Raw genomic sequence first — 14,762 nt, 5'->3', positions numbered from 1 at the left:
AAAGAAGAATTAAAAAGAGGGAGTCTTGCTGTTTTGGGGACGCCAAAAGCAATGAGCAAAGAGGAGGACAGTCTGAATAAAAGGTAGGTTTAAAAGTTGAATTGCTAATTAATTTGTTTAGATATAATATTTGATAATTCTAAACATGGAAAAAGATTTAAAATTATAGTATATTAGCATCGTCCATGCTCTCAACTAACATCACCGGTATTGTTTCTTACTTAACCACATATTATTAAGTTCTAGATTTTATCATAAAAAATCTCAGTAATATTAAAAATAAACCATATAAATTGTATATCATGTTGTTATCTCTTCAATATGAGATTCTATTCTCCTAGAGTACATCTTCTAATTCTCTTTCTAATTGTACATCTCATTTTCTAGTTTATAAGTAGGCCCTAGTTACTTGAATGCACGAGGGGCATACCACTACAATACTGCTGCATTTCATATGGACATTAATTACGATGTCACCACCAAAACTTTAACAACAGCTTTTTAAACAAAAATAATGTTCATTCCTGCTCGAGGCAAAGATAGATGGCTCCTCGCACAGCTTCCCAGGGATGGATGGTACTTTGGTTGTGTGGTAGTTAGCTTCTTGCTGCTTGGTGTGCTATAAGAAGAGTTTAAGTTTAGTTTGAAATGTGCCTTTCTTTAAGAACATTTTTGTGAAAAATGTCAAATCCCTAACCAAAGAGGATGAAAACCCCAGCTGAGGTTATATAGACAAATCTGATTTTTTGCATATCCAACAAGAACAAAAACCACTTGTCAACCCAGCAGACAATCTGAGCAGATTAAGAGCCAAAAACTAATCATTAGCGAAAAGGTGTAAGTCAGACCCTGTGGGTTGTTTTAATTTGTGTGCCCAGACAGCTGGAAGTCAGCGTGCACAACTAACGAGACAACCAAACTAGTCAAAATGTAACAAGAATATAGAGATGAAATGCACATGCATGAACAAACTTTTCCAATATGCATAACTAATTCCATTTGCTAGGGTGAGGGCAAAAGTATGTAGGCTTTTATCAATTTGCTTATGAAATGTTTGCTTTTAATTATTAATCGCCACGTTTTTACTATTTATTTGTCTTAGTGCTTAGTTGCCATCATGATGTTTAGACAAGTAATTTAGTGCAATTTCTGTTGGAATGTCACCCAAAAACTAAGAAGGGTTTTTATGATTACTAATTTTATTTTCACTTAAGGTGAACGCCAAGCCCTTAAGTGTTGCATGATTTTTCAAAAGGTTTTCACAAAGTTTAATGAGTCTTGGATATTTATGTTTGATTTGAATATCACATAAAGATTGCATGTTAGATATACGTTTTCGCTTGAACATGACATGGAGAATATTCATTAGAAAAACCTAACTTTCAAAGCATGTATGTGGTAATTCATAAATAATTGGTAAAATGGCATAGATTTGTTAATGACAACGGCTAAACCCTAGTTCTGTTTATAATTGAATTTTCTAAACTATCTCATTATTTTCTGTTTTGGTCGAGTATAATTGTTTTTTCAACTTTAATTATTTTGTTTCTTGTTTTATCGTTTAATTTCACAATCTTAATTTTTTTTCTTAAAAATTTGTTTCAAATCATTAATTATGATTAGCTTCCTATGGAGAGCAACCTTACTTGAGTCGTTCATACTATGATTACCTTATTCTCTTACAAGTGGTTTTATTCCTACCTTTGTAAGTGGTAAAAATCCTATCAAGAAATTGGTGCCGCTGTCGAGGATTGTGCCAGTAACTTGTCTTAACGTATTCTTAGTTAATTATTTGTGTATATAACTTTTTATTTATTAATTTATTTAATTTTTTTCCTATTTTTTTTCGCAAGAGGCTAACATATGTGCATAACTTCAGGCATGTGTGGTTTGCACGTATATGTTGTGCCTCGTTCGGTTTCCTCTAGGTGTTTTCTTTTCTTTGTCTTTGTTTTTCTTTAATTTTAGTGATTTTATTTTTTGCTTTTGTTTTCTTTTTATGTTCTGTTTGTTGTTTTTCCTTTTTTCTTTTCTAGTTTAGTTAATTGTTTTAGCTTTATTTATTATTATTTTTTTAATCTTATTTTGTGTCTTTTGTCACATCTCGGCCCGGGGCGGATCACTTCCCGGGCCCGCTCCACCACCGTAGCACGATATTGTCCGCTTTGGGCTTACCATTCCCTCACGGTTTTGTTTTTGGGAACTCACGAGCAACTTCTCAGTGGGTCACCCATCATGGGAGTGTTCTAGCCCTCTTCTCGCTTAACTTCGGAGTTCCTACGGAACCCGAAGCCAGTGAGCTCCCAAAAGGCCTCGTGCTAGGTAAGGATGGGAATATACATATAAGGATCACTCCCCTAGGCGATGTGGGATGTCACAATCCACCCCCCTTAGGGGCCCGACGTCCTCGTCGGCACATTTCCGGCCAGGGATTGGCTCTGATACCAATTTGTCACATCCCGGCCCGGGGCGGATCACTTCCCGGGCCCGCTCCACCACCGTAGCACGATATTGTCCGCTTTGGGCTTACCATTCCCTCACGGTTTTGTTTTTGGGAACTCACGAGCAACTTCTCAGTGGGTTACCCATCATGGGAGTGCTCTAGCCCTCTTCTCGCTTAACTTCAGAGTTTCTACGGAACCCGAAGCCAGTGAGCTCCCAAAAGGCCTCGTGCTAGGTAAGGATGAGAATATACATATAAGGATCACTCCCCTAGGCGATGTGGGATGTCACACTTTTCTTTTTATTTATTTTCCATCATTTGAGGACAATGTGTGATTTAAGTTTGGGGGTGGAGGATAAATTTTTAGGTTTTCAATTTTTGTGTCAGTAATTTTTTTTTCAATTCTGAGTTAATATCCATAGACTATTTTATATGTTAGAACAAATTGACATAGTGAAGGTTAATTCCATATTAAAGTTTTTTTTATTTATTTTTGCTTAGAAACTAATTTAGGAGTTATACTTTGAAAATTTACATATTCACCCCAACATAGCTTTTGGGGAGTGAGATTGGAATTGTATAATTATTTATTCGCCTGGTTAAATTTTCAAGTTTTGTTCTAAGTAATATTTAATTTTTGTTATAAGTAAAGTAATAATTGTTCCACCTAAGGCTTTACTTAGTAACTAGGCCTCCTGCTTAACCAGCAGAGAGTTTCACGTCACATCGTTGAGTTCTGGCATGGGGCAGGGTGGTCAGTTGGTTTCGTAGCTTTTTTAGCTCGAGTTAATAAGTCCTTAGGAGTGTTTCTTCACCTAGTGCCCTAATTAAAGCCTTGTGGTTTAGGAGTTATTGACCTAAACCTCGCTACATGAGCTGGATAAAAAGATTAATGGAATTGGCATTGCACGATCACCACTATTATTGTTCAACCACTTGCTGTAAAACAAGTATAGTTTCTGAGACTAGTACTATTCATATGTATAATAGTAAGGAACCCAAATAAAAGTAATAATTAAGAAATACGGGTACTGAAATAGTAATAAGCAATAATATATGCAAAGGTCATCATAAACATGTAAGCAAGTTATGTAGGTGGTAGTTACATGAACAATTGGGTGTGTAAGTTACGTTCTAGTACTACAACCAAGTGAAGGTGGTCTAGACAATACAAATAAAGGAAGACATTGTGTAGACATTGATGATGAGCAAATATAATAATAGGTGTAATCATGCCATAATTATACTCACAAATAAAGTAAGAGCCGCCACGTGCCCACTAAGCTGACACGTGCTGGAGATGGAATATTTCGTCTGTTACTAGACAAATATTTTGTTTCAATTAATAGTAATGGCAAAGACAAAGTTCCTGGAATATACCTTTGGCTTAGCGATATATCCTAACGCCGTTAGGAATATTTTGTCAAAATTCAAGGAGTTATATCTAAACCGTTTCACAACCATTTTTCACATAAAATATTTCAAATGAAGCTAGAAACAAGAGGAAGGAATTTTAACCTAAATCATGGCCAAAAGATAGCCAAAGGTAGCTGGAACATGCCTCAAAAACCACGGGCCAAAGGTGGATGTTTGGATTTCATCGATTCTGTGGTAGATTCAAGCATACAAAGCTCGAATATGGGTCTTGGGATTGTGACGAAGTGACTGGTGGTGTCAATCCCATCCAAGGAGATGAGATTTGGCTGGTAAAACCAAGAATCTCGTTGGAGAAAGAAGAACCCGAACTGGCTTACGAGTCCTTAGATTTGGTAGAAAATTTGAGAAAACCATACCCGTAATAGTGTTGGTTGCGAGGATGGAAGAATGATGGTGATGAATAGGCTCGCTGGAGTGGCAAGTGGAGGTGGTGGTGTTCTCGATGTTTCTATGTTTTACACAGAAATGAAAGAGAGTTGAGGGCGTCTGAGAGAAAAAGAGAAGTGAAGAGAGAAGGTGAACCGAGAAGCGAGCACAGGCAGAGGAGTAAGGCCTACTTCGCACACACTCCTACTTCAGAAAATGACAACAAGATAATTTCAATATATGTAAATTTACCAATTTGCGCTTGCATTCCGTGTTTTGTATATTCTTCATAGTAAGTCCAAATTCAGTTCTGTTTGCACCCACACATTCGTTTGTGATGAGAACTACGAGAATATGCTAAAAGGATGGGCCATTTTACTCTGTGTATGTGTGTTTGGCTCAAGCCTAAACAATAAATTGATTAGGCATTATGCCTAATTAGAAAATAATAAAAATAAATGGGTCAACTTGCCAACTTGTTTAACAAGTCCAACTAGGAAACCAACGGTGATGGTGGAGATAAAGTTACCGGAATATACTTTTGGCTTGATGGTATATGCTAACGCCGTTAGGAATATTTCGTCAAAATTCAAGGAGTTATATCTAAGTCGTTTCACAACCATTTATCACATAAAATATGTCAAATGAAGCTAGAGACAAGAAGAATGAATTTTGACCTAAATCAAGGCCAAATGATGGCCAGAGGTGGTTGGAAAATTTCTTAAAAACACAGCCCGAAGGTGGTGGCTTGGATTTCGTTGGTTCCGTGGTAGGTTCGAGCATACAAAGCTTAAATCTAGGTCTTGGGATTTTGATGAAGTGACTGGTGGTGTCATTCCCGTCCAAGGAGAGGAGATGTGGCTGGGAAAACCGAGAATCTTGCTGGAGAAAGAAGAACCCGAACTGGGTTGTGAGTCCTCAAATTTGGTAGCAAATTCGAGAAAACCATAACTGTAATTGTGTTGGTTGCGAGGAAGGAAGAATGATGGTAGTGAATATGCTCGCTGGAGTGGCAAGTGGAGGTGGTGGTGTTCTCGGTGTCTCTATGTTTCACATAGAAAAGAAAGAGAGTTGGGGGTGTCTGAGAGAAAAAGAGAAAAGTGAAGAAAGAAGGTGAAGCGAGAAAGGAGCACGGGAGCACGGGCAAAGGCATGGGCCCTACTTCGCACACACTAACTTTAGAAAATAACAACGAGATAATTTCAATATATGTAAATTTATCAATTTGCACTTACATTCCGTGTTTTGTATTGTCTCCATTGTAAGTCCAAATTCAATTCCATTTACACCCACGCGTTCCTTTGTGACGAGAACAAGAATATGCTAAAAGGATGGGTCATTTTACTCTGTGCGTATGTATATTTCGATCAAGCCTAAACAAGAAATTGATTAGGCATTAAGCGTAATTAGAAAATAATAAAAATAAATGGGCCAATTTGCCAACTTGTTTAACAAGTCCAGCTAGCAAACCAACAGTATTGCAATCAGCAGCTTGTGATATTGAGATCCTACTGTTGTCTTGAAAAACAAGTTGTGGAGTCTCGAGGGTGAAAAATTAACATTTTGCACATCATTGTGAAATATGCGCAACTCATTCATTAGGATGAGTACTATTTAAAAATGATAAGAAAATAGAAAAAGTGAAAAAAATTCAAATGTCCACGTAGGATTTCCATTTACCCTGTCATAATTAAAATACAATTAATTTTAGGACGAGATGTAACAATTCAAACAAAGTCGCCCTAACTACAAATATACAATCCATTGATATTGTAAACTATGAAATAATGTCTATTAACAAAAAAAATTATTAAAATAAGATACTATCATGGTGTAGTGATATTAATATTGTGTAAATCATATAAAACCCGAAAATATTGAAATTTTAGAAGCAATCTTTCATTGAAGAATACTAGATCCAACAGTTTCTGACATGACACGAAAATAACTGATTTCAGGTCAACACGATAACTAATCGGGTCATTATTGGGTGACCCATTAAGAACCCGTTAATATTGGGTATACACGTGGGTAACCCGTTTCCACCCATTAAAAAAAATTATTGTGATAATTTTAAAGTTTAATTACTAAAAGATTTATTATAAAATACAATAGCCATATTAATATGTACAATATATTCTATATTAATATATAGTTTTGTATAATTATTCTATATAAGTTAAAAAAAAAAAAAGTTTTAGTCATTATTTATTTTTATTATGAGAGTTCCTTATTATCATTACTAGGATAAATTTTACTTAACATGTTGTTGTCCAAAATTAAAATAAACTAGTATAGTATTTGTATAGGCAAGAACTAAGAAGACATACATACAAATATGAAAAATGTGAAAGAATATATAAACACTCGTGATTCATCATTATTCCTCCACGAGTAGATAATGGTTACACTTACAATATCATTTATATTTTTAAAATCCTCCAAACCCTCATGAATAATGTTTTTTATTTGAGGGTAAAATTAATAATAATTATTGTAGAAGTGTAAAAAATGTGAAAAAAAATATATATATACAATCACTCATAGTGACAAGCTTTACAATTTTCATGAAGGGGTCAGCTTCGAAATCCAACACTATAATCCATAAACCTTAAATATATATTTAACCATCAATTGTCATTTACATTTATTCTTCTTACTGAATTTCATTTTTAAAATTTTCTTTTTTGAAAACATGATCATCTAGTGGATGTAAGAAGATGAACGGTTCAGATCTTTGATATCACATTTCGATATTTATGATTAACTGCAATATGAGTCGATGTCATATAGTTTGTAGAAACTATATATACATCAAGCAATATTTTCACTAACCGTAAAACTCTGAATATAATATCAATGGCCCAAACCTTTCATCTTCCTGCATCCTCTAATACATCACGTTTTCGAAAAAGAAAATCTGAAAAGACAAAATTTGATGAGAATAATGAAACGTAAATGTAAACAACAATCAATGGTTAAATTTTGATCTATGATTTATATGATTATAGTGGCGAATTTCGAAGTTAAGCTCTCATGAAAGTTGTAAAGCTTGCCATTACGAGCATTTATATATATTTTTTTTCTATATTTTTTACACTTCTACATTAATTAAAAAACTATTAAAGACCTTAGGTAAGCGAAAATATACTTAAAAGAAAAATGCATTTTTATGTTTTGGATGTGACAATATGGTATGTATATACTTATTTAATATTATATTTTTCATTTATTATTTATTGATTTAAAATATATTTTCCTTAACGGGTAACAGGTCGGGTCATATTACGTGTTAATATTATCGGGTCAGGTCATTTTACCCGTTTATTTTAACGGGTGTTACACGACACGACCCGTTAAGATATCAGGTATGACACGAAAACGACATGAACACAGAAAACATGATGGGAATGCCTGGTCTAAAGAATACTATGATATACTAATAAACAATACATTAACTCTACAAATTTTATGTTGTCCCATCAATACATTCATGAAACTATTTTCTCAACAAATCCTACATTTTTTCATGAAATAACTAGAGTAATTTCATTGCTTTAGATGAACTAATAACGGAGATAACTCCACTTTTTTTAATAAATAAAAACTTCAAAGAAGTCATTTTTCTAATACTTCCCTCATTCATAGTAAGAAGGAAGGTCTTCCTTTTCTTAGCATGATATCATTTCACCGCATAAACGTTATAAATAAAACATATATTTTCTTTATCATCATCATTTAAAGAAATTTCATTTAAAAATTGTTGAATTGTCCATATGAATCAAGAAATTTACAGTTCATACTATAACCGTTGATACATGTGGTTTAATATCCTAGTAAATAGGATCTTGGGTTTCCACCTTTGTGTCATGAGTTCGAAACTCCATTCTCTCTTGAATTATTGTAATAGTTTTGAACCTTCTCCCCTCCCCTTAATAATAATAAATTTAAAAAAATATATATATAACCGTTGATGTGTTCAACACACATGAATGAATAAATGATCTTCAAATTTGATAATTTTTTCTACACTTAAACCTTGAGATAATTATAAAAATAAGGAACACACAATTATAATTATAACATTTTTACAGTAAAATAATGTCCGGTAATAAAGAGAAGTGAGGACTTTACTCCTTGAAAAATAGGAAAGTATTGTCCAAACCTTTTTACTATTGTATTAGTTTAGACGACTCTAATTGAGTTAATGTGAGAGAAAAGAAAAGTATTTGGCTCCAAAATTTTAATTTTCTCAAATTAAATTCCAAAAGCCAAGCCAAGAGAGACTTTTCCATGTGGCAAGAGGGAAAGGAAATTGTTTGTCTTGTAGAGCCACAGTTCTTCACTCAAATTGGCCTGTTTCTGTTAGGTCCCACATTTCCACAACCTTCATGTCAATGTAGGAAGAGGATTCTTTTCGGATCCACTTCGTGGGAATCCTATGAATCCTCACATTCTATCCATTCATCGTACATTGTGCGCCAGTTTTCGTCAAATACTATTTGTGTTTAATTTTAAATAAAAAAAAAGTTAAATGATTTCTGATCGCATAATATACGATTAATGCCTAAGATATGAGGATCTGTAGAATTCCCACAAAGTGGATCCGGATGGGATCCAATTTCGTCAATGTATATATGCCCTGACTGAGATTCTCACCGACTTTCTGTGTCTAGAGTTGACGGATCTCAAAATTTGAATTGTTTAAGAGAGAGAAATTCAATCTATTCAAGAGCTTAATTTGTGTAAAGTAAACTAATGAAATAAGCTAATTAGGGCCGCATAATTCACAGCGATCCGGAGGGATCTCAATTCATGCCCTTACAATAGGTATAATCCAAACACCAACAAGGCTTTCATGGCGTTGGATTAGCCACGTGGCATAAAATCTCCACAATCTTCATTTTATGCTATAATTAAGCCTATGTAGCCAGTTGTAAATTTTGTGCAGGTGCTAGCTTTAGTGACTTTGTCATAAAGAGTACTACAAAGAATGTTTAGCATTCTTCCTAAACAAAACTTAAAACTTTGGATTCTGGCTAAATTGTTACATACGTCACAATTAGTGCTATGAGTTTTATGCAAGATCTAAACGTTATAAAGATTAACTAAATTCTTATCTACAAAATTTAACCGCGATTTTTTGGATCACTTAATGGTACATACCAAAAAAGAGAAATGAAAATTTTGATATGATTGTATACAGTGACAATAACATTAAGGATGAAAGTGTCAATTTGTTATATAAGATAAACTGATAAAGTGATAAAAGATTCAAACTCTTGGTATGAATGTTAAAAAGTTATTGATCACTTGATAAAAATCATCACAATTATATGACGACAAACTTTTGAGGTTTGTAATGTACATGACAAATAATTGCCTCTAATCATATAATTACAATATCTTATTAGGAAAAACACCATGAAAATAAACATAACCTTAAAATAGTGTTTAATAACAAAATCCCAGCTCGTAAAATGAGACCACATCATTGGGTCCATAAGTAGAACTACTGGCCAGTCAGCATTCCGTATCAATCAATTTGTATTGGCTGTAACATTGATATAGGACGAATTTAAGATTGGATGTCTTTTAACTTCAGGGCAATAGTTGACCGAGAGAGAGAGAGAGAGAGAGAGAGAGAGAGAGAGAGAGAGAGAGAGAGAGAGAGGCTACTACTGTGGTATTTTACACAACAGTGATGGCTTTAGGGCATGGAGTTAGGTGCAAGTAATTCATAGCAATATTCCGCTTTTGTAAAATCGTAATCACCAACCTTACCATCCCTTTAGAATGTCATGGGATAGAAGCTACTACTGTGGTATTATACACAACAGTGATGGCTTTAGGGCATGGAGTTAGGTGCAAGTAATTCATAGCAATATTCCACTTTTGTAAAATCGTAATCACCAACCTTACCATCCCTTTAGAATGTCATGGGATAGATACAATTGAATGAGTTCGGCAGCATTTGCATCCACACAAAGATAATACTTATAAGCTTCAATTGTTTTTATTATCAATTGGGAAACACACATAAATAACACTTTTTGCATAATCAAATTGCAGTTTCACTTGTAAACCCCCATACAAACCACCTAGTGATTTCGATGTTATTATGTGTACTTTCTTCATGAAGTTGTTATTGGCACTTCGAAAAAGTCACCATGCATTCCAAATCTGTAAAAACACAAGAGAAAATTTGTAAAGTAAAAGTACAAAATGACATTTTTTATACATCAATAACAAAACATTTTCCTTATCTTGTCTAATTTTATTACTGAGAAAATAAAATTAAGTGAAGTTGTTAACCTTAACATGATATATGATGATTCATTCACATATAACAGCTTGTTTAATTTGGGAAGAACTAAAAGCGCTTTCATATGTTAAAAAGTGATTTTAACGATGTTTGACAACAAGAGCTAAAAATCTTCACAATTAGATGGTTAGGAATTCCAATGTGCTTATGGCAAAAAATTTAATGTGCAGAAGTGCTTCATATTGAAGCACCACAAAACATGCCCTAAGACTTGTTAAGGCACATGTGAATCGTGAATTGGGATTCATGCTACTCACCAAAATAACTAATTAATTTTGAGTTGAATACTCTACTCTGACATTATTCTTTATAACAAATACAACAATAGGGTGCAATTGCGATGATGATGTGTGTGTGTGTGTGTGTGTATTTCACCCCACGCAAAATTTAGGCCAAGTGCGACTAGCATAGTAGAAAATTAAGATGAAGAAAATTATGGTAGTTGATTATGGCATTCTGGAGGAGAAATTTTTCATTGTGACGGAAACATAGATGGTACACCACATGTTTTTATATAAGTGGTGGGAAATTGTATTTTTTGAGTTATTAATCTTTTAGCACATATATTCCACCATTAATATAGTGATGTGTGGTGCACCACTTTATGTTCCAATTACACTGAAAAATCTCTCGTCCTAGATGATTAACTAAGAAGAAGAATCTCGAAAGAAGAATACAAACTGTTGGGTAGGACCTAGCTGAAAGCTTGCCATTAGCTGGATGGAAAGCAAAGTTGTGATGGAACTTTCCATTGGGAAGCCACAGTCTTAATCACAAATAATCTTCCCCCTACCCAAACTAAATGTATAAATAGCCCACATCTTCTCATAATCTAAATCACATTCAAAATATTAATTCCATATATAATCTCTCATATATATTTGTGTGTGTGACAAAATCATGGCCCTTTACCCTAGTTGGAGTAAGAGGGCTGTCGTTGCTTCTTTCTGCTTTTGTTTTCTTTCTTTATTTTCTCTTTCATCTTTTGGACGACCAGCCACTTTTCTTCAGGACTTCCGAGTCACATGGTCTGATTCTCATATCAGGCAAATCGATGGAGGGAGGGCCATCCAACTCGTTCTTGACCAAAATTCCGGTATCCGATCGTGGGGTCAACTTTGCTATATATTTTAGTAATAATATAGTTTTTTTTTTTTTTTTTTTTTTTTTTTTTATGAAAAAGAAAAAAGTTCGAATCGATCGGATTATTGTTTGTCTTCACAAAATATGACAAAGTAATGAGCGCTGGCAAATTTTGATACACTACTTTTTCAGGATGTGGGTTTGCCTCCAAACAGAAGTATTTGTTTGGGCGTGTGAGCATGAAGATCAAGCTCATCCCTGGAGACTCTGCTGGAACTGTCACTGCTTTTTATGTAACTTCACGGCTTCAAAACCCTAAATAAGTTTCTGGATTTCTTGATTTATATGAATTAATCTGTTTTGTTTTGATTGTTTTGGCAGATGAACTCTGACACCGATACAGTTCGTGACGAGCTAGATTTTGAATTCTTGGGGAACCGGACTGGACAGCCTTATACAGTCCAAACCAATATCTATGCTCATGGGAAGGGTGATAGGGAGCAAAGGGTTAACCTCTGGTTTGACCCTGCTGCTGATTTCCACACTTACACAATCCTCTGGAATCATCACCATATTGTGTAAGCTAATATGTTCAATAAAAAACATGTGCACATCAGACATGTTGTGTTGTCACACTGTTTATAACAAGTAGGTCAGATAAATGACTGATTCTAATTCACAGTCTGACAACATGCATGATAGACTATCTAAGAAGATATTTCATTACAATAAAAATACAATATTTGTTTTCTCACTAATTTTAAATTTGTCAGTAATAATAATTCGGTGTGAATGTCAATATTGTTGGTGGTGCAGCTTCTATGTGGATGATATGCCTATAAGGGTGTACAAGAACAATGAAGCCAGAGGGGTCCCATACCCAAAGCTCCAACCTATGGGGGTGTTTTCGACGTTGTGGGAAGCTGATGATTGGGCTACTAGAGGAGGACTTGAGAAGATAAACTGGAGCAAAGCCCCTTTCTATTCATATTACAAGGATTTTGACATTGAGGGATGCAGTGTGCCAGGACCAGCCTCTTGTGCCTCAAGCACCAATAACTGGTGGGAAGGCGCTTCCTACCAAGCCCTCAGCGCCCTCGATTATCGAAGATACAGGTGGGTTCGTATCAACCACATGATCTACGACTACTGCACCGATAGATCCCGGTACCCAGTAGCCCCACCGGAGTGCACTGCGGGCTTCTAAGTTGCCTCCATCTGCCATAAACAATGACTGTTTGTACGTACATCCATATTTCATACTTGTTATAACGTACGTGCCCTTGTACACTAACGTGTAATGAGAGCCATGCATAGTTAAGGGTATATTGGGAACTATGGTAAAATTATTGTGTATATCTAAGTGTGTATTTGTGGATGGAAGGATAAGTCTGTTTTTGAAGGGAGCAAATGTCGATATCTATTAGTGGCTGTATGTGTGTATCCAGCTCGCATTATTGTACCAATAAAAACTCCTGCTTTATAGTGAAAAGGATATGTGTTTGATTTGAACCCTTTCTATCAGTTTCTGAATTTTGAAGCAAAAATCTGGCATTGTTTCGTACTGTTGAAAGAAGAAATTGGTCCATTCTGACACGAGCTAACAAAGAAAAAAATAGGAAACAAACAAAATGAGGTCGATTTTCTTTGTGTACAGGTTTTCAACTCGTCCAAATGATCGACTGAATCGAACCATATGTAACACGAAAACTTTCGAAGAGGTTATTCATCCATCCTAAGGCAGTTCTCGTCCAATGTTGCCTAATATCGGACTTCATATATATATATATATATATATATATATATATATATATATATATATATATATATATATATATATATATCTTACTGTCCGGTAAAGTTTTTAGCGTGGTAAGTGTATTAATCTGACGTCCCCTGAAATGCCTATGGGGTAATCCGGTAATGCACCTAGGTCCTAGCTAGCATAAGCCATCAGTACCAACCACAAAGATGGTCCCAGGTTAATCACAATCAGCAGAGTCACAATCACTTGTTGCATGTCCGCATGACCCTGAAAAATGTTACTGTTACGAGCATTGTACCATTGGGACGTCAGATTTATGATCCATGTAGATGTAGGCTTGTAGACTAAATGAGAAATATTCTCTACTTTCTGAATATACAAGTAGCTCAATCACTTTACACTCACAAATGATTTCCCAACTAGCCATTTGAAGGGTCTCTTTTTTTGTCAAGAAACTAAAACAAATCTTAAAATCCAATATGAACGTAGAAAACTGACAACTTAAAAGTGCTTAATTAGGGAAAAATTTCGAAAACGCCGAATTTTAGGTTGGGCAGCATTAAGAGGAAACTCTTCAACGAATTCAATCAAGTAAAGACTGACTGGTACCATATCAAATGGTTAGTTGGATGTGTTTTGATAGTGACACAGGCGGGTCTAATCCCGACCGGATGGATAAGAGGGCATTAAAATAATGGAACCGTTGAAATTGAGTTACTGTGCATTTTAGGTCCACAAGTATGGTGCCAACCAAAGTACCTAAAAGCAAAGACGTGGTTGGATTGGCCGACTGTCGGTATAAGTGTAAAGGTGCTTAGAAATCGCAGGCCATATACAAACAGCCGACGATTTACACCAATCAATTGGCAACAAGTACTAGTCCATTGATAAGTGAATATCTATGACGAGGGTAGATAAAGTCGTACTTCCATTTTGTTTTTAATTTTTAGTTTTCATATTTTGGTTTCAATAAAAATCTTCCTCCCCCTAATTAGTTTTTATAAGTATTGAGCTTACACGGTAACTCAACTTGTTAGAGATGGAGAGGAAATATAAAGAGAGGGGGAACAAGGGTGGAGGAAGGAAGGCGGAAGAAAATTAAAAGCTAGAAACTGAAAACATTCATTCTCTTTCGTAGATTTCTTTTCTCCATTATCCCTCCCACCATCCTCCCTCCATCCGACATTCATCTCTCTTTTATTCTATGTACTTCCTCTCTATCTTTAACAAAAATCGAAAATTAAAAACTAAAACCGAAAAAATCACCGACACCTCGTAGTTATCAAGTGAACATGCCAATTGATAGGTAGTACAAATGATTTGATTGTTGAGCTCTGGTGGGA

At 34.9% G+C, this 14,762-nt stretch overlaps 1 protein-coding gene across 1 annotated transcript; it reads left to right on the top strand.

Moving 5' to 3' along the window:
* Positions 1-11,406: 11,406 nt before the first annotated feature.
* LOC137747153 (probable xyloglucan endotransglucosylase/hydrolase protein 6) lies at positions 11,407-13,166 on the top strand. Its single transcript, XM_068487186.1, has 4 exons — positions 11,407-11,667; positions 11,847-11,947; positions 12,036-12,232; positions 12,471-13,166. The coding sequence occupies exons 1-4, from the start codon at positions 11,472-11,474 to the stop codon at positions 12,859-12,861; spliced, it is 885 nt and encodes a 294-aa protein (XP_068343287.1). The 5' UTR covers positions 11,407-11,471; the 3' UTR covers positions 12,862-13,166.
* The last annotated feature ends 1,596 nt before the right edge of the window (positions 13,167-14,762 follow it).

The sequence above is a fragment of the Pyrus communis genome, chromosome 10 (assembly GCF_963583255.1).
Source record: "Pyrus communis chromosome 10, drPyrComm1.1, whole genome shotgun sequence".
NCBI lineage: Eukaryota > Viridiplantae > Streptophyta > Magnoliopsida > Rosales > Rosaceae > Pyrus > Pyrus communis.
This window is presented reverse-complemented; position numbering and strand designations above follow the sequence as displayed.